The sequence below is a fragment of the Colletotrichum karsti genome (genome assembly GCF_011947395.1).
Source record: "Colletotrichum karsti strain CkLH20 chromosome Unknown Scaffold28, whole genome shotgun sequence".
In the NCBI taxonomy this organism is placed as follows: domain Eukaryota; kingdom Fungi; phylum Ascomycota; class Sordariomycetes; order Glomerellales; family Glomerellaceae; genus Colletotrichum; species Colletotrichum karsti.
In genome coordinates this window covers 132,989-160,987 of record NW_024065928.1, presented here as the reverse complement: position 1 = coordinate 160,987, position 27,999 = coordinate 132,989, and the positions used below count along the sequence as shown (strand labels likewise).

The following is a 27,999-nucleotide window of genomic DNA, read 5'->3' as shown; positions in this document are numbered from 1 at the left end:
ACTAATGACCCAGAACCTCTCGTTGCCGAAGCATATCAGCAGGTTCACCTTCGCCAGACACTAGTACGCCGCCATTGACCCGGAAAGGTTCCTGGGTCTTGGTGGCCTCGTCCCGCTCGGCCTCTTCGTTCTCCCTCATAAGAGCTTCCTCCTGCTCCCTAAGCGCTTGTTGCTCTTCAGTCAAAGACTCGGGGGAATCGGTTGGGGCCGGCTCTGAAGGCGGCGGGGGCGGCGGAGGTGGTGGAGCTCCATCCTCTGCATTGCCATCCTTGAAGCGCTTCGCTGAAGGTCCGTCCGAAGGACTCATGGTCGGCGAGTTCGCTGTCTGTTCCTCACGCTTACGCTTCTTTTCTGAATCGCCTGTCGAGGCGGCGTCTTCATCGTCAGAAAGCGTCACTTCACCAGCAACGTCAGCCACAGTAACGTCTCCGTCAGCAGACAGACCTGCGGCGTTCGGCTCCTTGTCCTTGCTCTGACGGGCGGCTCTGTCCTTTTCATGATTCTTCATCTTGACAACAGCCCTGTCGAAAAATTCCTTGACGAACGTCTTGACCTTTCTGGCCTGCTTCTGGTCCAACGGGGCAGTCGGATCCTGAACGCGATTCTTCTTGTAGTCGGACGAGACCAGCTTCTTGTTGATGTCCTTGCCGAGTCTCTTAAGGTCGTCCTTTGGCAGCTTGTGCTTGTATTTATCAATGACGTACTTTACGTGAGGAAAAAGCTTGGGGACGTCAGCGAGTGGTCGTTATCCTGTTGCGAGCCAATACATACCGTGTTCTCATAGATCTTCATCTGTTTCTCGACCGGGAGAGATCGCCACTTCTCTTGCTTCGGTTCCTGTACAGGAGTTTCTACCCGTTGTGGTGTTTGCGAAGCAGAAGGTCTAGGAGTGGGTTCTTTCGTAACCTTGTTGATAATATCTCTCAACACCTGTTGCTCTTGCAGCGCTTTGTTGGCAGTGGGTGCAGGTCGCTGCCATGTCACAGCGCCACTGTCATTATAGAAGTAGGTGTTGCCACGCTGGTCCTTCGCTGGATACCATCCTGGAGGAAGAGGGCCGCTGCTGTGGAAATTCTGTTGCCGCCGAGGTCTAGGGGGTCCATTGAAAACATGCGGATTCCGCTGCGGCATGCTGCTTCGGGGTCCTTTGGGAATCTCGACATTTTGCAGAGGGTCGGGGGTTGATTTGGCGGTGGTATCTTCCTCACGGTCTGGATTGCGCCTGTCGTGGAAGGAATTCGTGTTAGGGGCGTTGGGGTCAAACTTTCTCTTCCCAATGCGGTAACCCAGCTCCAGCTTTGCCCATTCTTCCAACAGCTTCTTGGACTTTGCGCTGACCTCTTCGTTTTCCGACTGCGCAAGCTTGTTGATTGTGTCTTCAATTTTCGAGCCCTCGATTTTGTTGCGGGTCAATCGGGGGAGTTTGTCGAGAATGTCCAAGACCTGAAGGACAACGTTGTGGTCGTCAATAAATGTGTTGAGGGTGGTCTTGAGAATTTGGTAGGCGTGCATGCGCATGACACAGTGGATCACGCGCTCCTCATTGCACTGCTGAATGCGCTGCAGCAGCTTGACCGCAATCCACTTCTCCTTGCACTGCATCAAAGTCGCCATGACCTTGCGTGCACCATCTTCGTTCAGGCTTCTAGCCTGCACACTGTTAACGTACTCCTCGTCATCCTCTTCAGTCTTCTTCTTCCGGGGCTTCTTAGCGACTGCGGTGTCCCAGCTGTCGCCGTCGTCGATACCGAGGGCTTCAACAGTTGCAAGGGGCAATTTCGTCGCCCGCTCGGTCTGGGTCTTGCCACCAATGAAACCGGTGCAGTTGGGCTCGCCACAGTAGCAGGGCTGGGGGTTGGCTCCGTAGCGGTCGACATTGTAGTTGAACACCAGCTCCTCGCCAGCTTTGATTTTGCGCGATGTGAAAATTCCCATGCGCAGCTTCTCTCCCACTACCCACTTGTCGACGTAGCAATTCGGGTTGCAAGAATGGTTGCAAAACCGGCCCAGGTTGCCCTTTTTCGTCGCATCGACAAATTCGTGCTTGGTAAGCGACATGAAATAAAAGTGCTTGATGCCTTCCTCGTCATATTGGGACATGCGCCGTCGGAAGGTCGGCTCGTTGATGACTTCGCCGATGTATTCGAATATGAAGTCGTTGGCTTGCAGATCGACGTTGGCGCGGAGGCCGAAACCTTTCTTGTCCGTTTTGATGACCGAAACGTTGGCGTACTCCTTGCGCTGAAATCTCTGGTTCTGGCAACCGTCGCCGCAATTTCCAGTGCCGACAACACACTCCATCCTCGTCGCTCTATTGATGCAGTCGGAATCTTCGCCACACGAGTAATTTTTTCCATCTTCTGTATTGCAAAATTCTGTTAGGCGCCACCGGCAATCGCCTGGCGACGGGCAGAAAGGGAGGGTATGGGTGACTTACGCCACTCGGAACGGCAATCGCAGTCCAAGGCATCATGCTCCGAAGAGCCCATATGCTTCGAGCCGTATAGACAGTCCGGAATGACCTGGAACGTATCGCTGGCTGCCTCCGTGACGTCGGGCAAATCGGTGAAAAGCGGCGCTTCGCGTTTGACGGGTTTTTGGGACGCTTTGCGTGAAAGCTTCGGCCGGTTGTTCGCGCCAGGTGTCGAGACGCCCTCCTCATTATTTTCGTTACCAGGCGACATGCTGACGGCCCGAGAGCCATGATTGCTCTTGTTGCGCGAAGATGCCCTGCTGTCGTCCCGCTCCATCTTGACGCAGTTCGGCACAGGGCCGTCTGCGATTTTTACCTCCTCCATCTTCACCGTCGCCAGCGCTTCATCCTCCATCAAGCAATCAGCAAAGCCCTCCGCAGGGCAGGCGCGCAGGAGGAAGGCGAAAATGTGTCGCGGGTCGTGTCGTCTTGGAGTTCGAATTGGGGACAAGATCCAAAGGCGCCGAACGCGAGAGACCAAAGAATTTGCGAATTAGTAGGTCGGTGCGCATGAAGGAAGCTGCAGTAGATGTGTTGGGTGGAGAAGGGAAGGAAAGAAAAGAATAAGTATGGCAGGAGAGGAAATGGGGGACGACGTGCAAGGCGGCGGCGCGTTAGGAGAGAGCGGTTAGTAGTCCGAGCCAAAGGTTTCCCGCATTGCAAGTGTTGGTCGCACCGAGAATGACGGCAAACCAAGTTGCGATTGGGCAATCGCAAATTCGATGTTTGATGTATCGGTTTCCGAAGAATATTGTATCGTCGGCGGCTAGAAAAAAAAGGCTTCCAGGGCAAAGTCGCAAAGAATTGCGAAGGGACGACGGTAGACGAGAATAATCTCAGCAGTTTCTGAACCTGGGCAGCACCTAGGTCAGCAACAGCAGCAGCAGCCACAGCCTGTCGCGCTTAGCCTCTTCCGTGCCTGGAGCGTCTGAGCCGGGCTTCCAGGTTGCCAACAGCGCCGGCGGGAACTCGCGCCCGGGCGGAAAGGTAATCGGAATATTACTTCAGCCAGTTTCCGAGGCCTAGACTTTTTAAAAATCCGATCGTAGCTTCCCCAGAATAGCTGTCGCGAGATCTGGCCAATGGCTTTGTCCCGAACAATCCCCGCCTACGAGACCCTACAGGTAAGGTACAAAGGGACTTACTTGTTGCTTAAAATCCGAATTGGACGGAGATCCCACGTCACTGATGCCTCCACAGACGAAGTTGCCAGTTGCCAGTTGCCCAATACTGTTTGATGCAAAGTAAGCGTGGCTTCAGAGAAAACAATCACCAAGCTGGAAGGGCCGGCCTGCTTCGAAAACACCACAGATGTTGCCTCAATGCAGTTTTGCGCCTGGAAATAGACATTGTCCCTACGGTACGGATAGAACCTGAAATACACGCGTCAGCAAGGTTGTGTAACGCCGGTTGAAGCCTGATCTATTGAAACCCAAATCAGCCTCTTCAATTGTCTGACGTGCTTTTTCTCCGTTGTAGGAGAAGTAGAATGCTTGCTCTTGAGAAATTTGCGCCTTGGTCATGAATCAAGAGCACGGTGCAGGGCAGAGTCTTTTGAGGAGAGCATTCTCAGTCTTCTCACCGACACTTCGCACCCACCTGGCCTGCTCCATGTTCCAAGAAACCACCCCTGAACAAAGCCGTTTCCAGCCAGAGTGAGATTCCATCTGAGAGCTTTTTCTCCGTCTGATATCAAGGCTTTGGCAGCGCTTGGTCATCCACAGCGGGCTGCCGCTCATGCTGTGACGGGTAGCAAAATGCCGTATTTGGCTGGAATTGCAACCTCTGCCCACTGCCGATGGCCAACTCCACTGGAAGAGATGCCGCGAGGCATGTCCATCCGATTAAACATAGATCCAGATGCAACGTCAACGGCGAGAGCGAATAGCCAAGCCAGCCGCTCGGCGATGGACTAGCCCAAGGCGACCACTGGTCTGGAGGGTAAGGGAAGTTTGAAGCAACATGACGCATATCCCAGCACTGCAGAGGAGACGCCCAGCGAAGGCGATGCTGGGGATCTTCGGACAAGGAAGAAAGGGATTGCAGTCGTACCCGACTTGGGCAACGATGCCCTGCTAGCAACGGGCGGTAGGCGCCGTTTGGTATCGTCTGGTGAGGCCGGCCGCCGGCGTGGAGCCATTGGCATGGACGGGTTGTACATGGGTGGGTCCTCCCAGTGGGAGGATGCCAACTCATTGTGCAGCAAGACGTCGCTGAAGCCGGATGAAGTGGTTTGGGGAGCCCAGAAATATAAAGAGGCGGTGGATGAACGCAGCGTTCTTGACAACGAGTCGATTTTCCCGACTCTCCGTCTTTGATATCTTTCGTGGTTCGTCGTAATGGTCATGATCGTGTGACTGGACTTCGGATTTTCCTCAGCCTCATTGTATCGGATCGTCGTCTCTCTTCCTTCGGGTCACATATTGGGCCGCCCCCCAGAAATCATGGACGATTCAGCCCACTCAGGTGCGGCGCTGGTTTGGCTGCGGCGGGCTCTGACAAGAGCGCAGCGGGAAATGTGACGAACCGATGCCCCGTGCTGGCTCACATGCCGTTATTGTCGATGATTGGCGAAGAGGGAATCCAGTGGTTTCCTCCCAGAGTCACCAGCGAGTTGGGTTTGGCTGAAGGATGGCCAATGAGGATAGCAGACGCGACTCCGGCCGTTGGCATTGCGCGGGCACTAAAACATCCCCTGTTTTCTTTATTTGGTCGTCGGTTGATCGCATTTTCTTTCCTTCTATGTTGAGGTCGCCAAAGGAATTTGACCAGCGAAAGAGGGTGCGCGCTTTCGACAAGTGGAAGATGGGATGGCAGGTTGAACTCAAACGGAAGATGGGAGTGGGTTGGCAGGTGGGAAGGAGGGGAAATGGAGGAGGGGCAGCTGCTGACGGACGGGAGCTTCAGTGCGCCTCCAGCTGATATCGGGTCGATACGACCTCGGGAGCAAGTGCAGTCGCAGTGAGGTGCCAGCGTACCGACCAGTTTTCCGCCCGTACCTTGGGTAATGGAAGGTGTCCATGGATGGATGATGCGGAACTCGCTGCAAGCGCAGTGCAAGTGTTCTTTTCGTTAATCCAAAATTTCTCGGATTTTTTACAATGTCCCGCATCCTCAGCCAAAGCCTCTAGTGCTGATACCTTACCGTCGTCTGGTTTGTCTCCCAGCTGGAGGTCTCTTCAGCTTACGGATGCCTCCTGCACCAAACTTGTTGGGATTGGAGATGTCATCTTTCTCGGCAAACACAACGACAATGACGTCCTGCAAGTGGCAGAATATCAAGTCAGGCGGGAAATGTCCTGTAATGGGATTGGCCGGTCGACGCAACCCTCTGGAGGCATTAGACATTGCACTGCAGCTGCAGGACGCTCTCCCATTACAGCCTGCACATAATGGCTGCATCTGGCTCTTCTCAGCCCAGTGCCGGCCACTAACAGCCCAGCATATGGGACTGAGGTGTGCTGCAGCAACCTACCTTCAAGCAACAAGAAGCGTGTGCAGTGTGCAGGACGGGCGGGAGACAGGGATGCGGATACCTGCTCTGTCGATTGCATAGAGCTATGCAGTCATATGTGATGCCTCTGAATGAGCAACCATCAGATTATAGAGAGGATACGGCTTCCGTACTCTGTATACCTATTGGCATAGCTTTCACAACAGTGTTGGAGCTCTGGGTCTTGTTGAGCCCCCATTCTCGAACTCGAATGCGAACGAGAAAGGGTCTCTGGATGTGGCTGTCGACCAACCAGATGCGCGCTTCCTCTTTTGGGGGCTTGGTGAGACATGCGCAAGAAAATTAGGAAAAGGGCGATTCGGCTGTCGAGAAAAAAGCAAGAATCCGACGACGGAAAGGGAGGCGCGAGAGGCGCTTGAGACAAAGCCACTGCCGGGTCAGACCAGAATGGACGGGATGCTTACCGCAAGGGACCAGAACTCAGCAAAGAAAGACGTCGGAAAGCCAGTGGACCATCATCAACCTCCGAACCGAAAATCCAGACAGCATGACTACGACGCGCGACGCACACAAACCTCCTCGATCTGTCGTTAGGTTGACTTGACCTGATTTTGTCCAGGGCGCCACATCGCATCGACACTTGCGCCAACATCCAACATCCCTCCATCCATCAATCCATCCATCCCTCCCTCCTCATTCCACCACCCACCAACAACCGACGGAGCACATTACATTAAACTTATGCCCAGATTGGCAGTGCCCGTTGTGCAGCAACTATCGACACACATTCGACAGGACGCAGACCATGAGAGGCGACTTCCCACACTCCTACCGGAAGCCTTCCCCTAGTCAGATTCCCGCTTGATTTTCGGCAATCCTACCCTCTCGTACGGATACCCAGGTCTCGACGTCAGTCGCTCACGCCAGAATTGCAACCTCCTTTCGTCGGCCTCGTCTTGGGACATTCCAGGCTCCGTTGCGCCGCCCTGCGACGTCCTGTCTCTATCAGTCATCCATCGCCTTCTGAGTCGATAGATCTGCGGGCATTCCCCAGCCACCTTCGCTCGGACATTGCAACTCTGCTAGGCACTCACAAGGAACCGGCTTTTTGGAGCCGCGATTTGTTTATCCATTTGCGCCTGCTTCCCATGCTTCATGAATCTCACTCAGCAAGACGAGGAATAATGCCAAGGGAGGCCTGCTGGTAATCACGACGGACCACTTCGCCTACCTTACCCTCACCACGAACCTCAAGACAAACAACATCCTCCTTGTCTTCGCCCAAGTCCAGCAGAACAAGACTATTTCAAAAACCCCCCCAGTTTCCCTTCCTTGCTGCGAACAGCCGTCGCAACGCAAGTTGAGGTACCAAGCATCGACCGATCAGACCGACGCCCTGGAATGCCTCCTGAACAGGCATAACGCGTAATTAACGACTCGGCAAACTGTCTCGCTTGTTCCCCCAGAGTCTCTCAACTTCAAAAACACGCCTCAGACCTGCCACCACAACCCCGGTCACGCCAGCAAGTCCCCGACCGCGCGCCGTGCAGGGCCTCCCGCGGTCACAGTCGCAAAGTGACCCAGGTTCCCAGGAACAAACGAAACATTCGAGCCTCCACTTCCACGACCAAGGCCTGTCCAGGCTGTGTTACCCCCTCCATCTCGCGCCTCGTCCAACTTCCCCTCGACCTCGTCGTGGGACGGGGTCTTTTCTTCGGCGGCCTCAGCTAAAAGACGCGCGCTTGCGCTGCTTGGGCAACTTTCATTAACTTCACTGGTGCTTCTGCTCTTTTCCGGTGTCGTTCTTGCAAGCGCATCTACCTCGCGCTCTGTTTGCGGCAAAGCGAGACGAGGCCCATCGCGGCGGCTGTTCGTGACATTTGCGACGGCCTCCTGCCGCTGCTACCGCGCTTGTCTGCCTGGCCGTCGCCTGCCTGTCCCAAGCGGACTGCTTGAGTTCACGGCGCCGGCTCCGTCGATCTCGCTCGCTCTTCTGCGTGCCCTATCACTTTCACTCCAACGGCTTTTGACCTCGCTGCCCCTCGTTTACTTTTCCCTTGACTGGTAGCGCCGAGACGCTCGTTTCCTACACCTCCCCGTCGCAAATGCCAGCCCTCAGATCGAGCTTGACCATTTTCAGTTGTTTTCATGACACCTCTCCCGGCAGACCTTGATCTTTTTCACAATGGCCTACTCATTCACGGAAGGTGAAAAGGTATGCGCATTGCCATCGACTACCGAAATACGACTGCTGACATTTACCCCGCGACAGAGGTTTATCCTCGGTGAGGTTATCAAAACCAGTAACTTAGACGTGGGCCATCTGGTCGAGTTTCTTAAAGCATACCAAATCGACCCAGACTGGCTCAAAATGCAGTTGCCAAGTGGTTCGTCATATCAAGTCTCGCGACGCCTCCCCGTGGGAGCTGACATTCATCCTAGGACGCACAATGGAACAGTGCATACAAGCCACCGAACACATGTTCCAGGGCCCGATGAAAGTACCAGATCTGAAGCGCAAATCCATGAACGATCTTCTCGAGCAGCCACCCAAACGGCTGGCAGTGGCACCGCCGATGGAACCACCGGCACAGCTGCCGCCGCTTGCCTCTGCCCAGCAAAGCCCTGCGGCATATGGCAATTCGATACCTATGCATTCGATTCTACCACAGCTGCAGAACACCCAGCTTGCGAGTATAAAACCCCGTCCGATCACCACTGGCGTCGACAGCAGACCGGCCTCGAACGGGTACCCGAGCCCCAGTCAACCACAAGCCGCGCCGCCTCTACCTCGGAAAAGAGGCAGGCCCTCCCGGGCAGATAAGGCGAGGCAGTTGAGGCCTCTGCTTCCGCAGCACCTCACACCCCTCGCGCCTGCACCCGCGCCGCTGCCTCCTCCTTCAGCCAGAGACAGTCCAGGCACCCCAGCAGAAGGCTCTGCGTATAGCCTTTCTCCTGGCCCGGCTTCAGAAGCAGTCAGCGAAGCACCTAGGAAGAAGCGCGGTCGGCCGAGGTCTGTAGACAAGGCACAAACGGTTAGTTCACTGATTTAACGGGCCTACCATACGCTAACCTTGGTAACAGACGCCCCATGCAGCAGATCAACCAAGGACGCCATCGGGCAGGTCAACACCAGTTGAAGCTACCCGTGGCCGACCTGATGATATACCTCGAGAATCTTACGACGAGCGAGCGCAATTGCCCGAATCACAGAAAGAAAGAGCCATACCCCACATTGGCCACCTGACACAAGAGGGACTGGCGAGATAGAAGCGCGATCAGGACCATGAGGTTCCGTCAGTCGAGGGATCGATGATGGGGAAAAGCAGATGGCGCTACCTTCTACCGGTATTCTCGAAAGAGTCGAGACGGAACGGGACAGCCATGTTGCCCCTTCAGTATTGGCGCAATCCCGATCAACTAAGCAATCCCTAGAGACGACGGTGAATGAATCCCCGTTGTAACGATGCGCATGTACATTACACGGAAGGCGTTGCCGGTTATTCATTATCACTATCCGAAAAGGAAGGGTTTTGGGAGGCTAGACATGTCTTAACTGCGGAGCGTTAACGTAATTATGTGTCGAACGAAGTGTACGATAGGGAGGAGTTACACTTGATGCGGTAACAGACATTGAGCTTTAGCTCACAGATGCCAAGCATACGTGGATAGAGTCATAAAATATCATGATTGGTATTGCCTCAAATCATTCTTCTACATCCCCTAAATTTTGGGAGACCGTTCACAAACGCTAGATAAACCCGAAATGCAAGAGGAAAATGCCAGGAGATGCGTCAAGTCATCACCACGACTTGACAATCTTCTCGAGCGCCTCGATGAGGATATCGGCGTGGTGCTCCTGGAAGATGAGCATCGGCCTCAGGCGGACGGCGCTCTCGCCGGAACCGCCGATGTTGATGCCCAGGCCCTTGGCCTTCTTGAGGAACTCGTCGCGGCGCGGGTTGTCGAAGGCGATGAAGGTGCCCTGGCCCTTGCCGCGCAGGTTGGCGAACTGGCCCGGGTACTTGGACGCGAGCGCCTCGAGCTTGCCGAAGAGGTAGTCGCCGACGCGGGCCGTGTTCTCGACGAGGTTGAGCCTCTCGATCTCGTTGATGATCTCGCGGAAGAGGATGGCGCGGGCCGGGTCGCCCATCCAGGTGTTGAACTGGCGGTAGGGCTTGTTGGGGCGCAGCTCGGGGTTGCCAAAGTAGTAGCCGGCGGTCTGGGCCTTCTTGGAGAAGGTGACCATGTCGGGCGGGCTGGGGAGGTCCCAGTGCTCGTGGGCCCAGAACTTGCCGGTGGCGCCGACGCCCGTCTGGACCTCGTCGACGATGAGGAGGACGTTGTGCTTGGCGGTCAGCTCGCGCAGGCCGCGGAAGAAGGCGGGGGAGGCGTGGTTGTCGCCGCCCTCGGACTGGATGGGCTCGACGACGACGGCGGCGGGGGGGATGTGGTAGTTCTTGATGAGGTGCTCGACCTCGTCGAGGGAGGCCTTCTCGGCGGCGGCGTTGTGCTCGGCGTTCTGGTCGAGGGGGTACTTGAGCTGGGGGAAGGTGGCCTGGGGCCAGTCGAAGGCGGGGATGTCGAGCTTGTGGATGGGCTTGGAGCGGGTCGTGGAGAGGGAGCCGAAGAGGCGGCCGTGGAAGCCCGTCTTGAAGGAGAGGATGGAGAGCTGGGAGGCGCCGGGGGCCTGGTTGTTCATGGCGGAGGAGGTCTCCTCGGCGGTGAACTCGACATCCGGGCCGCCGCGCTCCTGCTGGCGGCGCCACATGAAGGCGGCCTTGTAGGCGGTCTCGTTGGCGTCGGAGCCGGCCATGGCGGTGAAGACCTGGTCGAGGCCCTTGGGGGCGACCTTGAGGATGCCGGTGCGGAGGATCTCGGCCCAGTCATCCGGGGGGAAGTTGCCGAGGGCGGGGCGGTTGATGATGGCGTTCACCATGTCGGGGGTTTGGGCGACGGCCGCGAGGGCGGGGTTGTTGTAGCCGATTGGAATGGAGGCGATTTGGGCGTAGCTATAGAAGAAGGAGGTCAGCGGATATCAGTTCATTGTGTGCGAAATAGGACTTACACATCGAGCAGGACGTTGCCGTCGGCGTCGGCGATGTAGTTGCCCTTGCTCTTCTTGTAGTCGGTGAGCATGTTCAAGCTGCGGGTGTCAAAGACCTTGTGCAGGTCCTCGGTGTGCTTCTTGGAGACCGGGCCCGGGATGTCGGTCTTGAGCGCCGGGGCGGAGGGCTCGCCGGCGAAGAGGGAGGCGGCCATGCGCGGGGCAGAGGCGCAGAGCGTTCGGCGGGAGACGGGTGTCCTGCTGGCCGCGGCCGCCGTGCGGAGGGCCGGGCGCAGGGCCGCTGAGGCTCTCGTGAAGGCCATCTTTTGCGGGTTTTGGGATGTGATGTGGTTTGGAGAACCTCACTCTCTCTCTCTCTTTCTCTCTTCTTCCTGTGCTGGCTCTCTTGCGGTGTTGTGTGAAGCTGTGCGATATCGGAGGAGATAAGATGTGCCCTTCGAGATACGATCAATTGGCCAATGAAGCAAGGAGAGGATGCAGAAGTGAAAGAGAGAAGAAAGCCACGAGACAGAGACGGTGAGCGGGGGAGGGGGCTGTTTATAACAGATAGCGGGTGGCCACGGCTTATCAAGTGTCGTTCGTCAGACACACTTGTGGTGGAGGCGTATTGTCGTACCTGTTTCGAGCTTTGGTCCTCTCCTCCCCCCGGTTGGTGTTGACTCGAGACCGACGGGAGTTCAGACGGCACGCACACACGGCCGGCGCGGCCAACCCTTGCCGGAAGCTGCGTTAGCTTGGCGATGGACCATGGACACGGCAAGGGAGCACCGAGGAGGAGGGGGAAAGATTACGTGCCCAATGAGGAATTGCGGGGCAATGCGCAGTGGGAAAAGCTGGGGGAGCAGCACCTCAGCCAGAGTGCCAGGGAGATGGAGGAGGTTCCTAGTGACCTCACACCGCGGGCGGTGAATGGCTTGTTGGAGGGGTAAACTCACGCCGTTTACGCCCGCGCGCGCCGCCCGGCGGCGTGTATCAAGGTACATGAGGCTTGCATCCTGCGGCTCCCAGCTTCAGCTTTCCAACTGCAGGAAGCTTGTTCCCTGTGGTCATTGATTACGGCAAACGTCCAAGCTAGACTTGACTTATTTGCATTTGCCTCTAGTGGGATTTGACGTCTAGCCTGGGTTTGCGGGACCTCGGATGGCATTTGTACGTGACTGCATCCAATTCGCCTCCCCCAATTGCACTTTACGCTTTTTTAAATATATCAGCCATTCCTCCTCGAACCTCACACATACGCAAAAGGAGACTCACCGTAACAATCGCAGCCTATCTATCCCAACATCATCTCGGTGTCACTCCGCGTCCCCGCCATCACGCGATAAGAGCATTGCTTGCTTTCCCGCCGAAGCCCATGACGATAAGCATCTCTCCAGGTGGGAACCTATCCACCGCGCCAGGGGAGCACTCGCCTGGGCAGGGGCCTAGCGCCACCCGCTAGCTACCCACAAAGGAACATCACGATGGCCGATGCCGGGACCGGAAACCGGGACCGGGAAGTGGTTTGCCGGTCGTTGAATAATAGAATGCTCCTCTCCGGCCGTGATTTCGAAACCGAAAGATGGCCTTTTCGTAACAGAAACTCAACCTCTGTCGATTGCGCGAGACTATCGGCAAGCCTGTCTCGTCACCCGCCGGATCGACGGCCCCACTCCGACACACCCGTGCCGAACACCGGCCCCGGCCGGCCAGCCCAGTCCATTTTCTTACATTTCATGTCCGAATCGCGCAACTAATCATCATCACCACCACGATTCACTTCGATTCCCGGCATTGAGTCCATGTTTGTGGGTTCGCGAAAAGTAGGTTTATTGCCGCCCGGATGCATCCCAATCTAGGAAGAGCGGCCACGAGGCCCGACACGAACAAAGATGCAGTAACAATCTAGCCTATCCCATATATCCTGTGGTCCAGCGGACGGTACAAGAACAAAAAAAGCAATGCTATGCAATCTGGCATGAAAATATTCCCAGCCACTTCTGGATCCTATCCAGGAAACAAATAACAAAACGCGCACCGGAACAAGTCAAAACGAAATTCGAAATGGTTAAACGCCGTATTCCAAATGCTGAACTGCGAGCCTGTCGTGAAACAGACATTATGCTATGCAGCCTCTCTTGCTCCCCGAATGTACAAGCGCCCTCGGTTGGAAAGAGGTGGCGTTGTGAAACGAATGGAAATGAAACTTGGCCGCCCGAGGCCATTCGGTTGGCCAGTGTAAATTATCATTCATGGTCTTCGAGCTCCCGCATGTACTTCACGAAGCTCTTCTTGTGGACCTGCAGCTAGTTAGTCGCCATGGCCTTGATGCGGGTACTTTGAGATCGACTGACCATTCCAGCGTAGCGTCCATTTTTCAGTACGCAAATGTAACGAAGACCAAGCTTCACAAAACATTCATAGACAAGGTCCATGGGAGAACGGATGTCCAAGGCCATTGGTGCCTGTCCTAGGTTAGTCGGAGTCAAGGGCGCGCATGGTATTGGGTGCTTACCGGGTCGATAAAGGACGTAAAGTCAGTCTTGTCCCTTTCGATTTCCTCGTCATCAGAGTCTTCGATTGTTGGGATATGTGCCATCAGACACCTGCTTGAGGCTTCATCGTCCAGGTTGTCCAATGCGAACTCAAGGTCCGGGGCCGGGATCAGCCCCACCAGGATGCCGTCCCGGATGATGGGCAGACCGCCATCGATTTCACCGGCCCTGTGGAGGGTCCGGAGCTTGGAGCGAAGGGCTGTCGCGGATACTACGGGTGACGCGCTAACATCGATGATTCTCTCTCGACGCACTCGAGGAACGATATCAGCCAGATCGGAGGTGAAGACAGGCTTGTGCTTGTTGTCGAGGAAGGGGTATGAATTCATGTTCGTAAGGAGGTCCTGCCCGAATTAGTTGCGTCCTTCACCCAAATAGTTGTTTTGTACTAACATAGATACTGTTAGGCTCTATGGCGTCCGCAGTCCACTTGGCCACCAGAATAGCCAGCGAGAAGGGCAAGACATAGTCCAGACTGCCTGTAAGCTCGAAGAGGATGACTGCCAGAGTTACTGAGAGTCGAGTGACGCCACACATTGTCGAGCCGGCAGCGATGAGGCCGTAGACGCCTGGTTGGATGCAAGATCCGGTCGGTGATTCGGCGCATCGAGCCCAGAGCCCGAAGGTCGGGTACGTCAGAACAGTCAGCTGAACGACATGGCCGACCAGTCTTCCCATCAAGCCACCGACAACCATGGACGGCACATAGATACCGGCTGGAACTTTCTAATCAAGGTTAGCTATTGCCGAACTGTTGCACACTCTCTATTACTTACAATGCCAAAAGTGATGATCGTCAAGAAGCCCTTGATCAGAAACGCGTAGAACAGGGTTGAGATGACAGGCGGGATGCCGTCGGCTGTCGTAGGACACAAACCGTAATCTTCACGGTCGGTGCCGTCGTGACAAGGCGATGCCAGGTTGAGCATGAGCTTGGCGACGGGCTGCTTCGTATGAACATTCCAGTAGCTCATGAGGCAAGTCACAACAGCGACCAAGAAGACTTCCAGCATAGGGTACTTCTTGATGTAAGAGATTCGGCGGAAGGACTTGGCCCAGTGCTTGGAGGCCTTGATAAAGAGTGCTCCAGCAGCACCCCCGAGAATCCCAATCACAATGAAGAAGAAGATTTCGAAGTAGTGCCAATCGCTCACATACTGAACTTGGAACATCACAATTTTGTGAGTGCCGTAGGGGTTGAGGAACTTGAGCGATAGTGCTGCCACGATGCAACAGAAGAAAGTGCGGAAAAGCGTTTTGGCCGGGAAAAAGTAAGATACTTCTTCGAGACCAAAGAGAACTCCTGAAATTGGCGCGCCAAAGGCAACCGCAACACCAGCCGCTGCAGCGGCGGACAGGACCTCTCGTCTCTTCGCATCGTTTTGGTCGTATTTCGAGAACAGGCGGCAAGCGATGTTGCCGATACATGTGGCAATGTGGACGTATGGGCCCTCTTTTCCGAGACTCAGGCCAGAAGCCACGCTGAGAATAAGAGCGGCAGACTTGATACACAAGGTCTTGACACCGAGAAAACCGTGCAAGACGAAGCCGCTAAGAATGACACGAACTTCGGCGACACCACTTCCGGCAGCGGAATAATAGACCATCGGGGGTGGCGTTGAAGCCTCTATGTTTGCTGCAACCGCCTCGACAACCTCAGGAGGCGTCGGACTCTCGTCACTAGGAGGGTCATCGGCGTAGGGGGCAAGCTCTGCAGCGAGGTTCTCGTCGAAGGTCGTCATGCGATATGCCGAGGGCACCACCGTCTTGGTGGTCAACGTCATCGCGCAGGCCGTACAGGCCAAGAAGATGCCTCCGAAGAGGTAAATAGTGAACTCAGTTCCCACATCCCCAAACGGCCAGAAGCTCAAGACTTCAGACCAGGTTCGCCAGTCGTCACAGGTGCCTTTTGGACAGCAGTTCTGCGGAGGTATTAGCATCTCCGGACCTATCTCCGAGAGGGAAGAAACGCACCTTCTCACTAATGTACCAGCCCCGCGCACAGTATCCGTATTTGAAATCGAAAACCGTAGCCTCGGACAAATTAACGACGTAAGCGACGAGGGCAACGACGAAGCCGCAAACAGCGCTGAGAATCCAGCCTTGCGAGGCGTCGAAAACGGCGTATATCCTCCCCCAGAAATCCTTGCGCATTTTGATAGCCTTGACTCGGTGGGCATCGATAATGTTATCATGGACCCAGTCGGTTGATGTAAACTGGTCATACCAAACTCGTTCATCGGTTAGGATCGATCGTTTCGACTCGGACATAGGTTCCGGGTAATCGTTGAAGGCGTGAGACAAGCGTTGGCCGAAAGACGGGTTGCGACTGTGGTGCAAGCTCCTGATGCTACCTGGATGGCAAGGACATGGGTTAGCTGGGATAGTTTCTCGGTGCACGCAAAGCATGTGAGAGCCGGCGATACCTACCTGCGGTGCTGTGGTTCCTCGACAGGCGTGGTGTGAGAAATTTTGGACTATCTGGACCTGGCTGAGGGCGGCGGATGCGGGATCTTGAGCTCAAGAGCAAAGGCGACCGCTCGTCCGGGTCGCCGAGCGAGCCTGTCCGGTCGAATCTCGGCCTTCTCGTGCTTGTTGGTGATGGAGGCGCCGAGGGCGCGTCGTCGTCTGGTAAGGTCGCCATGATAGGGCTTGATGTGCGGATGGAAGGCGGCTTGAGCCGTTAAAGTTCTCGGGTCTGTTTCAAAGCTGGCTTGATTGGGTTCGCTCTCACTAATCGTCCAAAGGTTTGCTGGTGGATGATAAGCACGAGGTTCGCCGCCCACGAGATGGGATAAACTTGATAGCACAGAACACGTTCGAGGTCGTCGAGGTAAGGTAGGTAAAGTGCAAGCTAGACACTTATGGAAGGTTCAGGGGTGTGGTGCCGATGGTGGTTGGAGGCGAGTGTTTTTGCCTGGACTTGGGCTTCTTTGACAAGTCGGGCGAGCAACCGAGGAGACAAGGTTCAAGGCAGGCTGGAGGTCTGCACGTGAAGTAATATCGAGTCGGTCCAGATCACTCCAGCAAAGTACGAGGAGGGTTGAGGTTGGAATGGGTGCGGCGGAAAGGTGATCACGTCGAGGGGCTCGGTGTCAGATGCGACGAAGGTGTAGGGCGGATGACTATCGCGAGCGAGACATGGCAGTTTCTTGGCTTCGGGTGGCCATTAGACGACAGCTCGGGCGGCGATGAGTCTGACGGGAGATGAAGGAGTCGAGCTGAAGGGTGGAAAGAAGAAAAGAATCATCAACAGGTGTCTGGACCGTCTCCGCTTGGTTCCTCCGACGTCGATATGTCTATCCAGGTCCATCGGAAGAAGCGAGAAACAAAATGCGACAGACGGTCTTGTCCCCGTCCACTTTCATTCTCACCCCGGCGGGCTGTGCACCGGGCACGCGCGGTAAGTTGAGGAGGGCGTGATCCACCCAACACGCAGACCAGTGCTTGCAAATGATTGTAGCGGTGGAAAAGGAAGCACTAAAGAGGCAGAAAGTCTTGGCTGTGGACGTCATAGCACCTGGTGACCATCCACTTGAAGGTGGTTATTGGCCGCAGTTTGGCGCATTTTCCGCCAAAACGGTCAGATCGAGGACCCTGAGATTGCATAATCCCTACAACCGTTTACGACGCGGGTACAAAGTAACGAAAATCCTCCTCCGCACGCCATCTCCGGCCAATCATGAGTCAATCCCGCGCCCGGCTCTCCGCTGCAACGCCAGGCATGGGGAAAAGGGTGGCTGCAGGTTGCGTCTCTGCCGTCTGGAACGTTCCGAGTTTTGGCGCGGAGCCAGTGTTTCTAGCTATTCCTCCAGATCATTAGTAGCCGAGGTGCCTTACTTTAGGGACTGTATCAAATGACTATCAAAAAATGAGAAGCTGTCTCAATCCTGGATACCGCTTATCGATGACAAGAATTCCTCAACATGGCCGTTCTTCTTACCATCGCATCAACTATTCTTGTACCATCCTACCAGTCAGTTTGTTTTGACCTCGTTTCCGAATGATTGAATCCAAAAACAGCAGGCTAAAAACAAGGCCCTGACAATATCCAATATCCCGGGCCTGGCTAGGTCTGCTTCCAGTATGATTTCCGCAGCTCAAACCCCAGAAGCCGCTAGCTGAACGCCCCATTCTATTTCACTGGCTCTGAGTCGTGGATGGTACCACTGTAACCCCCGGCCGTTGCAGATACCGTACCTCCCGTCGAGTCTAGACACGTGCTACACCGTTCTGGGGCGCTGATGCACCGTCCACCGTCAACTGCATTACCTAAGCTGTCAATCTCACGCACCTTGAGAGCCTCACCGACGTCTTCGAGCTTTGATTCGCCAACCATCCACGCCTCCGTTTCTGTCACCGTTCAACACGACGGACGCGCTCAACGACGGGAACCTCATCTTCTCACGACAATAGTCTCAGCGCCACACGCCGGCGTCTATACCTCGCGTGGCACCATTCTGCGGCCTGTCATCCAGGTCAAGCGGCCGCCACCGCCCCCAATATCTGACTGTGCGCATCTTAATTATGACCCGGTGAGCCGCAGACTGGCGACATGTCAGACAACGGGGACAAGAAGTTGACGGTGCCCAAATTCTCGTCTTTCAAGCCCAAGGCCTCGACTCCCGCGCCGTCGGCTCGACAGTCATCTAGTGAAGCCGCCCACGGCCGAAAAGACGGAGCCGATGACTTAGCCGATGAGAGTCGATCTCGGCATGGATCTCGACACCGTGACGACCGCCGAAAGCACCGTCATGAGCATCGCTCGGAGCACCGTCATCGTGATCGCAAACGCAGCCGGAGCCGCAGCAGGGATCGAGAAATCTTCGCTGAAAACCCCCATCCTGCAAAAGCGATAGCAGTAGAAGACAAACCTGGCAATGCTTGTTTCTTCGTTGACAAAAAGGGCGATCCCCTGATCAGGAGGTATGGCGGCAACGATCATGGCCGTGTACCTGTGTACCGTCGAGGCGGCCGTGGTCGAATCCTTGGCTCCGATGGCTTTCTTGTCATTCACAGAGATGGTCCCCGAGAGCAATTTAGCATTCGGCGGCCGGGTGAGGGAAACTCCAGCTTGCGAGACAGATCTTTGTTCCAACACAAAATTCACCGACTCAAGACAAAACGCATACGGCCGCTAGAGATCTCCCAGGAGATTAAGACTGATGCCGAAGAGGACTTTGTGCCGCTGAGCAGGTCTTCAAAACGCCGCCATACGGAAGAGCTTGAGCCTTCCGGAGATGAGGAACCCTCATACAGATCGATCGAGGGCAAGGCAAAGGCACACGAATTCTCCGACAGCGATCTCGACTACGACAGCGACCAGGACGATGGCTTGAACCTCGATGCAGATGAGCCTCTGAAACAGCGTTCCATACAGCTATCACGCCAGGTCAAGGAACGCCCCGAAGACATCCCAGCCTGGCTCAACCTCATTGCACACCAAGACGTCCTCTTGAAAGCCAGCGAGAGCATTAATCACGAGGTGACGAAGGCCGAGATACACAGTTTCGCGGAAATCAAGATTTCAATGTATGAGTCCGCCCTGGCACAGACGAAGAAGCCCGAAGACGAAGAGCGATTACTCCTTGGTTTAATGCTGGAAGGCGCCAAGGTATGGTCTTCATCGAAGCTTGATAGCAAGTGGGCGGACTTGGTAAAAAATCACGACTCGAGCTTCTGTCTTTGGAAAGCAAGGATCGATCACAGGCTCACAAGCTTGACGACATTCCAGTACAACGACATCAAGTCCTTGCACATTGACCGACTGCGAACAGTTGCCAAACAAGCGTCCGTGTCGGTTTCCCCGGGGCCAGGCCACAGCACAAATGACGCTGCGGCGCCACGATATGCACAAATGATATACGTCTTCCTTAGAGCTACCAGGTTCATATACGACGCTGGGTACCGTGAACTGGCGGTTGCAGCATGGCAGGCGCTTCTGGAACTCAATCTACAACGGCCAACAAGTCATGAGGCGATGCCAGATTCAGAAGTTATCGACTCGTTCCGGGACTTCTGGGAAGAGGAGGGATCCAGAATAGGAGAAAAGAACGCGCGCGGATGGCATCACTACGTCCAGGCAAATGGGTCAGTCGACGCCCCTGAATCACACCGCGACAGTGAGGTTGTTGCACAATCACGGGATGTGTATAAGTCTTGGGGTGCGACTGAGAGACACCGAGCAACGGTCTCTAGAACTCCCGGCCGCGCTACGGATGATGTCTTCGAGGACGACCCCTATCGAGTTGTCATGTTCTCCGACATTGAGGAGCTTCTCTTTGTCATACCAAGCGAGATTATCTCAGCAGTCTGGAAACAGCTTGTTGATGGGTTTCTCCTGTTCTGCTGTCTACCTCCAGCGTTTCGCTCGAGCGAGTGGACGGAATCTGCACAGGATGATGCGCTGATTATTGGTGGTTTGGGCATGTTCGAGAAGGACGTGACTCGGAGGCCCAATGACCCGGAAGTCATGGACGAAACCAAAAGGGTCCCCATTTTCAAACAGGACGGATCGCGGCTCGCCGTCTCGTCCGACTTGCTGTTCGCTGGCTCCGACTGGTTTCCGTATCTATGTGGATGGGCCACTATATCCAGAACCGAAGGCGGCCCTGTCGACTTGTCATGGATTGCAAGTGCTCTTCGACAGTTGGTAACGCTGGGCAACTGCAAAGAACTAGCGGAATATTCTTTGGCTGTGGATGTGGTCAATGAACCAAGTAGCATCAAGAAGCGTGCCAAGGCTCTCATCAAACAGAACCCCTCCAACTTGGGGCTTTACAACGCATATGCCTTGGCTGAGCTTGGCTATGGCAACATGGATGTTGGGCGACAGGTGGTACAGTCGGCAACTGGGCTGCTGTCTGTGAGTGCTCACCACCTCGCGCCTTCCTTGTACAATCACTGACTCATTGCTCGCAGACTTCGAACCATGCTCAAGGACTGATACTCTGGAAGACGTGGGCATGGATGGAACTTTCAGCTGGAAACAGGACGTCAGCTGTGGTGCGTCTGTGTGCGGCAGTTGACGAGTCTCTGAGGAACACGCCAGGACTGGTCGCACCAACTTCTACGCAACTTCTGAAAGCCCGTCAGATATTACTAGACACCCTCGAACGGCACCTCTCCACGAGGCAGTTGGACGATGCTGTCCTGACTGCCGAATGTCTCGCGATGCTGGTGTACCTGACACTAGAGGAAACCTCAGAGCCCACCTCCGAGGCGCAGGGAAGCATCACAATGGCGATGGAGAGAGTATGGACTGTCTCTTCTGAGTTGTGCGCGCAAGGCCTAGCCAAGTCGCAGGCCCACGAAAGGCTCTTGCAAGCCGGCGCGAGGCTCCTCTACCACCATGCCAGCCGAGGGTAAGTGACTTCAACTGCCAACAATTTTCTCGTCTCTAACACTTCCAGGCCTTTCCGGCGTACATATCTGAGAGATCAGCTCTCCCAGTGCATTGAGCTATTCCCACGCAACACCGCCTTTCTCACCCTATTCTCTTGGGCATCAACAACATTCGGCATTGACGACCCAGTCCGCGACATCCTCCGCAAAGTCGCACTCACAGATACCAACGATTCCATCAGCAACCGCATCTTTGCGATTCGCTACGAGCTGGAAAGAGGAAATATTCACTCCACACAAGCTGCCTTTGAGCGTGCGCTCGATAGTCCAGCATGCAGAACCAACCCTGACTTCTGGCGTTGCTACATCAGGTTCAGCTACGCGACGAAGCAGTTCCGGCCCAAGGCCAAGGACGTCTTCTTCCGGGGCTTGCGACACTGTCCGTGGTCGAAGGACTTGGCTCTCGAGGCGTACACGACGCTCATCAACGTCATGGATGAGTTCGAGCTTCGCTCTGTGTTTAATACGATGGCCTCCAAGGGGTTGCGGGTTCATGTCGACCTGGAGGAGTTTGTGGCGAAACGTCGGTAGATAATATCAACTTCACACCTCATGTGTGTTTTTGCAGACACTTGGAACAATGTACTTTTCCCTGTCCCGCACAGCCTCTTGATGATCCCGGATATGTGAACACAAGCTGCTCCAAGATGGCACGTTGACTAAAATGAAGAGAGCGCTTTTGGTTGAGATTGTATTCAGGTTTGCTGCGCGGGCTGATGGGATTCCGATTAAGAACCAACCCCCAGAAGACTTCTCAGGAGTAATCATGACGAGGCTCTTCGGAACTCAGTCCCTCTGCCAATCCCGAATACTCGGCGACGAATAAGCTCCAACTACCAGCATTGATGGACGACAAGCGTAAGGGTTTCCCAGAGGGCTGGATCACTTCTCGCGGCCCTAGTGTACCCATTCAAGTGCTTCCTTGCAAGGCATACTGTCGTATCATCGGTACCTCCATCGTACGGGAACAGCTTCAAAGACAACAATATGGATCTGTTGAAGAGCGCAAGATCCGATGTGCGCGATATAAACAAAGAACCCAGTGCTCCTACAGAGTTGAGGGATCCTAGCCGCTATGCCCGCCCTGCTGACGGCCGGTGTCCTGATAAATGGCTATGTCGAACCAAACATCGGTAATTCTTTACGAGATCAGATGTTCGATATCCAAATTGGCAAATTTGAAGACTGATGGAGTTGAGGAATCCTCAGTATCGAATCACTGGATACATTGGTCTCGACCATGTCAACCGCGATTTTGAGCTACTCTGAGCATGAGGCTGGCGTTCGCGTACCATTCGATGGCTGAATAAGTCACAAGTGATGGACTCTGGAGGAGAAGAATGGCAAAACACCATGATAGCTTCAATTGAGGATTCTCTGCGGCCCCCGGCACGTTGTACAAGCTACAGCTGATGTGGTCCCCATCGAAGTGACACATATCTACCTTATGTTGAGTTCGAAAATCTTTCTTTCAAGCTTGGAAAACATGTTCAAAGCGCCCGAGGCTGCTTTTATATGTCTGTTACGCTACGGCCACGGCCCCAGGAATCCCCGGCTTATTTATCTTGGTCTTTGGAACGCAGCGTCATATGAAGCTGCAATGTTGGCTTCGGCGTGAGTAACACAATGACCAGCTGGTTTGCCACTCGATATATCTTATGATTCCTGACGTAACTTGGGCGAATGTGCTGAGACGGTAGGGCCGTATCAGCAACATGTAATGAGCTTGGGTGCGGTCGTCCAGAAGGCGAAGGTCAAACCTTTAGTAGTCAAATCATGTTCCTTGTCCTGTGTCGTCGATAGATGTATGCCGAAGTCACCGCGAGAAGTCTCTGTTGAGTCGTGCCAAGTTTCTTGTTCAGACCCAATCCCCAGAGTTTTAGCCAAATCGGCATCTCGGGGTGCTTCCAGGCACGATGTCTGGCGGTAGATTCTATGATACACAACAAGCGCCGAGAGGACTGAAGTAATTGACCATCATGTCCAGGCAGGCGGGGGGTCGTGCTTTTGCTTGGCGGCATTGTGCTGGATGCGGAAGACGCGGCTGCCGTAGGTAATGAGGTTGGTCGCCGTCATGTTCTCACGCATGAACCTAGCCCGTCGAACGCGGTGTTGGGCGCTGGGATGCTGGCCAGACTGATGAAGGGCGACGGCGACGGTCCACTACTGGTGATGAAACTGGACACGGGGGCTATGTGAGTTGTCGAGTCTTATTCCGTAACGAATATTGACCGGAAGATGATGAATAATAAGAGCGCAGCGCGATATAAAGGCAGCGTATAGACGTAGGTCTGGAGAAATGCTCCAGAACCTTTTCGTTCTCTCGCTTTCCGACTTACAACCCTTTTGCGAACTGGGTTTCCCATCTGTTGGGCGATCAGATGCAGTATGGAATGAACCCAGCTGTCAAAGTTGCAAGATGCATGTGCCCAGGGAGTCACAGCTTTCAGCTCTGCTTTTATTCTATATATCACCAGTTCGTCACTGAAAATCTGGCGATGCCACCAGAAACTGAAAAGGATGGTTTGGATCGTCTCGTTTGTCATACCAGGATGTCTGACAGCACGAGGCACGGTCTCTCCAGACGGCATGACTAGGATGTCTCTCTTGGTTCTCCAAGATCGACCTTTAATCACTATGCGAGAGTTCATGCTGGTGATAAACAGGAAGAGAAGAAGGACAGCATGGGAGTTGCTTGAAGGGGCCGCTGCTGTACTTACTTCCTTGGCAACTTCCCCTAACCGCCCTCATAACGCTGACCTCCATTACGGACTGGAATTAGACCAATGTTCTCCCGACATTCCTCAAGACCAGAGTTATTTGCGAACTGTTATAACTCTGCAAACCACCCTATCTCGATGTTCTCTTCTACAATCAGACATTTGAGTCTCAGGGTTTGCCGTGGAATCGAGTGACTTATAAACAACACCGCTTCTGCCTTCGTTCAACACGGAAACACGGCTTCAACAACACTCAGTACTCTATGAGTCGGTCATAGCAAGCTGACTTTGTCTTCTGTGATTTTATTTGCCTTAAAAAGTGGATAACAAAAACTAGAGTACGCACCAGCGACACATATGGCGTTGCCGGCCATGTCTTACACTCAATCATATGTGCGTCTCTGAGGGCGATTGTATTGTTGTTCATCCAATTCCGACAACCATCGTACGTCAGACCGGTTATGGATGGAGGAATAAGCACACGCTGGGCATACAATAGTACGAGAATGGCGGGGACGACAAGAGCCAAGAGAGCAGTTGGTGATCCTGCGAGTCTCAGAGCAATGTCCCGTTACCCGTGTATGAGATCCTTCTCTGCCTTTCGTGCTGTCATCATTATTCCAGGCAAGCGATGTTGTCCTGTATGCAATGTTGACTCAATACTACTACCTCCTGTGGAGCTCTTTTATCCGCCCGCTGTTACTCTTCCAGACAGCCGGGTTCGGCTGACCAGATGTATCTTCAGCGAATACTGGCATTGTGTTTCCTCCATGCGATGTGCTCTGTGTTCTCGTACTCGCAACACCAAACATCGCAGTCTTTGCATGAACTGATCGGCTGCTCTTGATTCGGATACCGGGATCCACGCTTGCAATGGCTCTCAAGCGGAGTTTCCAATGGAATAAGATGGGGACAACAAAGACGGAGAAGGGCAGACAGGTTAATGGGGAGTCAGAATGATACTCTGAGTTCGACGGTCATACGAAGCGCAAATCAACCCGGACTTCATGCCCTTTCACAATGCTCAGTAGCAGTCAGCAAGCGCTGTTGCCCAATCTGGTGTTGATGACAGCAAGAAGTGCTTCGTATCGCATTTTATCTATCTCCTCACACGTATACTCCATGATCTCGGATCTTCTTGGCTGTATGAAGCTGGTGTTGTCGGTCTCAGGAGGTACTTGGTCCGAAACCCTGCCAATTGTCTCCCAACTGGGACACAAGCGTAGTGTTGCATTGAGTTACCTAGTAGCTAAAGGTAGTTTCATGTTATCAGGACTAATCCCAGTGCTTCCATACTGAAAGTAGTTGCCTCTGCAGAGATCATGGTTGCAAGGAATCTTGTCTCCACACTCAAGTCTCATCTAAACGTTCTGGCTCTGTGATATCCTCACCAGGGTAGTGCGTCTTCTGCCTGACCACACCAGGTCTCCTCTTTCTATTCCTTTGCCAGGGTACCAAGTAACTCAGTGTAAATTATATAAAGCTCAAGAAGTTCTTCGGACGTTGCACCAAGGCAATTCCAATTCGATCCTTCGTCTCCTCTTAGCTTCTCAGATAAGCGATTGATCGACCTGCCGACATGAAATCCTTACAGCTGAAAGTACCCCTCATCAGAGACCAGTCATGGGCGAAGCTCGAACGGGCGAGGGCGTGATAAACGCAAAACAGAGAGAACCGGGAACGAACGACGATGGGCCAGCTCACTCTGTCACCAGCTTATAAATGCATCTGAGAGTTCAGTATCGGTGAGACTCACTGTCACTCGAGAGCTTCACAAGGCAACATTCGTCTGCCAAGACGAAGCAGCCAACGACGCCGTTGCCCGTGGTCGGGTTGTGTTGGCCCAGATGCTGGGCGAAGGCCCTTAAATGTTGGGTGTTTAGAGGAGATCGACTGTGTTTCAATGATTGCCAACAGTAAGCTCAGGAGTTGAGTGGGAGATGGTTGAGACTACACCGCTCCAACAAGGCAAATGGTGCTCAATTGAGATTTCACAGAACGGGGAAACGGCTGAAATACGGTAGTAGTGCGAATACAGAGCGGTTGGTGATGGCCAAGGCAGCAAGACGTCGCAAAAAAATCGCCAATGATCTCTGTTTCTCTTCAAAGTCGTTCTGGTATTCGACCGTGTATAACTCACCAGCCTTCCCAGCACTTGCGTCACTTGGACGGCCCCAAAGATAACGATGACATTGCCTTTATCGAGACCTCGGGTTCTTCATCACGGTATTCTTGGTCCGTCCTGAATACATGAGAAGAAGGAATCCTTCAGGATAGCCTCGGCGAATAGATACAGAAGCCCTGCAGAGTCTATGAACTCAAGGCTTCCCTGATTTTGTGCCGACAAACCTACTCCTTGGCCCTTACAAGTGAGATGTCAAGCTCCCATTCGCACTTACCAAAGGCCCTTATCATGCAAGAAGCATGCTTAATTACATGGGTATATCAATACGTTACCTTGTCAAAACTGTGCTGCAGGCGTATGAGCAAGGTCAGACTACCAGGCTCGAATGAGAATTATTATCCTGTTGAATGTCCCACACCGGCCAGTTCAAGATGTGGCGTCAGTAATTGTATAAGTTTGAACTGAATATTGAATTGAACTGCACCGCCAGACAAATGAGCAAGACCGTCATCGTCATCGGTTAATAACATGACCACCAATCTCGATTCACCACACCCATGCGATCGAAAAGGGCGCTGGGATATCGGTACCTATATCATCGAATCAGTAAGCTTACCGGGCGTATTCAGCAAATACCCCAACAAAGACGAAGCTCGCCAGAGAACGGAGCACGCAGCCGTAGCACCCAGCCGTAGCCAGCAAGACTGAATGCGACAGTCGGATTTCGCAGAAAGAGGATACCCATCCCTGGATCTAATCGCATCGCAACAGACCGCATACTGCGCGCAACCATGAGACTTGATAGGTTCCAGGTCGTTGTCGCATTCTTCGAAAACAAGCGACTGCGTGCTGCTTCTTGTACTCGCTCGTTGCTTCGTATTCGGGCTTCACTTCACGTAGGATCGGATGGCGAAGTTTAGCTCAAACCTCTGTCGGCCGCATCTGCGACTAGATTATCATCAAACAGCTTCTCCTCTACCTTTTTCGCGGTATCTTGACACTCTCAAAGGCAGCACTGTTGTATAACGGGATTGACTATCCCGGACGAAGTGTCGACGAAGTGTTCTCACTCCCGGAATTCGGAGGAGAGTTCACCGCGACCAGGACACCATACGAAGCGCTCGTAGCCCAAGATACCTCGAACGCGCTCGACCTAGAAGTCTCACTCAAAACGTTCTCCTGTTGGCTTGCTGGGATGATGGAAGTGTCATTTCCAGCCGCCAAGAACCAATGGTACTCGAAAACTTAACTCAGCCTACCAGTGAGAGTAAGATACGATACCAAGGGTAAGGAAGAACATGTCAATTACGAAAGGCAAATTCAGTCACATCAGTCATGGGACCTTCCAATTGATCGACAGTGCGAGAGGTATCTTGATGAATTAACATCCCATTATGCTAGCTATATAGTTCTGAGTACAGTATTGAAGTTTGCCGCATCGCAGACGTTGCAAGCGTGACGACTCGATTAACTTTGCACACAACATCAATAAGAGGCAATCGAAGAGACGTAGAAGATACCAACGCATACAAAACCGGAAGGACTGAACTCACCAGACGCATACCGAGCGAATACCCCGACGAGGACGAAGAAGCACAGCAGAGATTGAACCACTCGACTGTAAAACGTAACATTGACCCAAGTTAGAATAAAGATGTAACTTCACTGGCTTCACCATGAACGCCATGAAGAAACAGACACCAATACGCCGCTCACTCCGCCGCGGGCTGAGCTAGCGGAGTCGATGCTAGTGCGCTTCAGTTTTATAGACAGATGAACGCTGCCTATTACACATACACATTCAGTCTTTCTGTCTCATGAAGACGCCACCTCAGATGAGGTCGTCACAAGATAGAAACAGTACGGCCCAAGACTTCTGTCTGATCAGGACCGCATCTCCAGCTTGATGGTCTCATCAAACGGCAGTATTTGGTTGCATCTTGACCTTCCGAGGATGCTTTGAAAAGTGCCTGGCTTTGAACGAAGAATCAGACGAAGTATTGTTACCACTGAAGTGTGCCTCATAATCTATCGTTCTTCTCAATGCAATGAATAAATTGGAAAAATTGGGTGTATATGCCATCTATCGGTTTCCGTCCACGACATGCTACAAGTACATTCCCCATCAACCGGGAAACCTCTTCTCGCCGGTGGCCCTTTCTTCTAACGCCACACACTCAAAACACATCCCCCCATCCTACTCGTCCCTCCCTCTTGAAAC

The 27,999-nt window shown here is 53.8% G+C and overlaps 5 protein-coding genes across 5 annotated transcripts; 2 read left to right on the top strand and 3 right to left on the bottom strand.

Annotated features, from left to right (window-relative positions):
- Position 1: 1 nt before the first annotated feature.
- On the bottom strand, positions 2 to 2,798 carry CkaCkLH20_08395 (SET domain-containing protein; the record flags this gene model as incomplete). The annotated part of the gene is made up of 3 exons (XM_038891110.1): positions 2 to 721; positions 772 to 2,360; positions 2,438 to 2,798. 3 exons carry the CDS (start codon positions 2,796 to 2,798, stop codon positions 2 to 4), a joined length of 2,670 nt encoding a protein of 889 aa, XP_038743484.1.
- A 5,314-nt stretch (positions 2,799 to 8,112) lies between these two features.
- CkaCkLH20_08394 (uncharacterized protein) lies at positions 8,113 to 9,174 on the top strand (the record flags this gene model as incomplete). The annotated part of the gene is made up of 4 exons (XM_038891109.1): positions 8,113 to 8,142; positions 8,200 to 8,314; positions 8,370 to 8,940; positions 9,012 to 9,174. The coding sequence occupies 4 exons, from the start codon at positions 8,113 to 8,115 to the stop codon at positions 9,172 to 9,174; spliced, it is 879 nt and encodes a 292-aa protein (XP_038743483.1).
- A 555-nt stretch (positions 9,175 to 9,729) lies between these two features.
- CkaCkLH20_08393 (4-aminobutyrate aminotransferase) lies at positions 9,730 to 11,297 on the bottom strand (the record flags this gene model as incomplete). The annotated part of the gene is made up of 2 exons (XM_038891108.1): positions 9,730 to 10,939; positions 10,996 to 11,297. The coding sequence occupies 2 exons, from the start codon at positions 11,295 to 11,297 to the stop codon at positions 9,730 to 9,732; spliced, it is 1,512 nt and encodes a 503-aa protein (XP_038743482.1).
- Positions 11,298 to 13,220: 1,923 nt separating this feature from the next.
- Positions 13,221 to 16,173, bottom strand: CkaCkLH20_08392 (voltage gated chloride channel; the record flags this gene model as incomplete). The annotated part of the gene is made up of 7 exons (XM_038891107.1): positions 13,221 to 13,274; positions 13,329 to 13,439; positions 13,490 to 13,873; positions 13,923 to 14,255; positions 14,306 to 15,451; positions 15,504 to 15,883; positions 15,960 to 16,173. 7 exons carry the CDS (start codon positions 16,171 to 16,173, stop codon positions 13,221 to 13,223), a joined length of 2,622 nt encoding a protein of 873 aa, XP_038743481.1.
- Positions 16,174 to 18,084: 1,911 nt separating this feature from the next.
- CkaCkLH20_08391 (uncharacterized protein) lies at positions 18,085 to 21,464 on the top strand (the record flags this gene model as incomplete). The annotated part of the gene is made up of 3 exons (XM_038891106.1): positions 18,085 to 20,394; positions 20,451 to 20,893; positions 20,942 to 21,464. The coding sequence occupies 3 exons, from the start codon at positions 18,085 to 18,087 to the stop codon at positions 21,462 to 21,464; spliced, it is 3,276 nt and encodes a 1,091-aa protein (XP_038743480.1).
- Between the last annotated feature and the right edge of the window lie 6,535 nt (positions 21,465 to 27,999).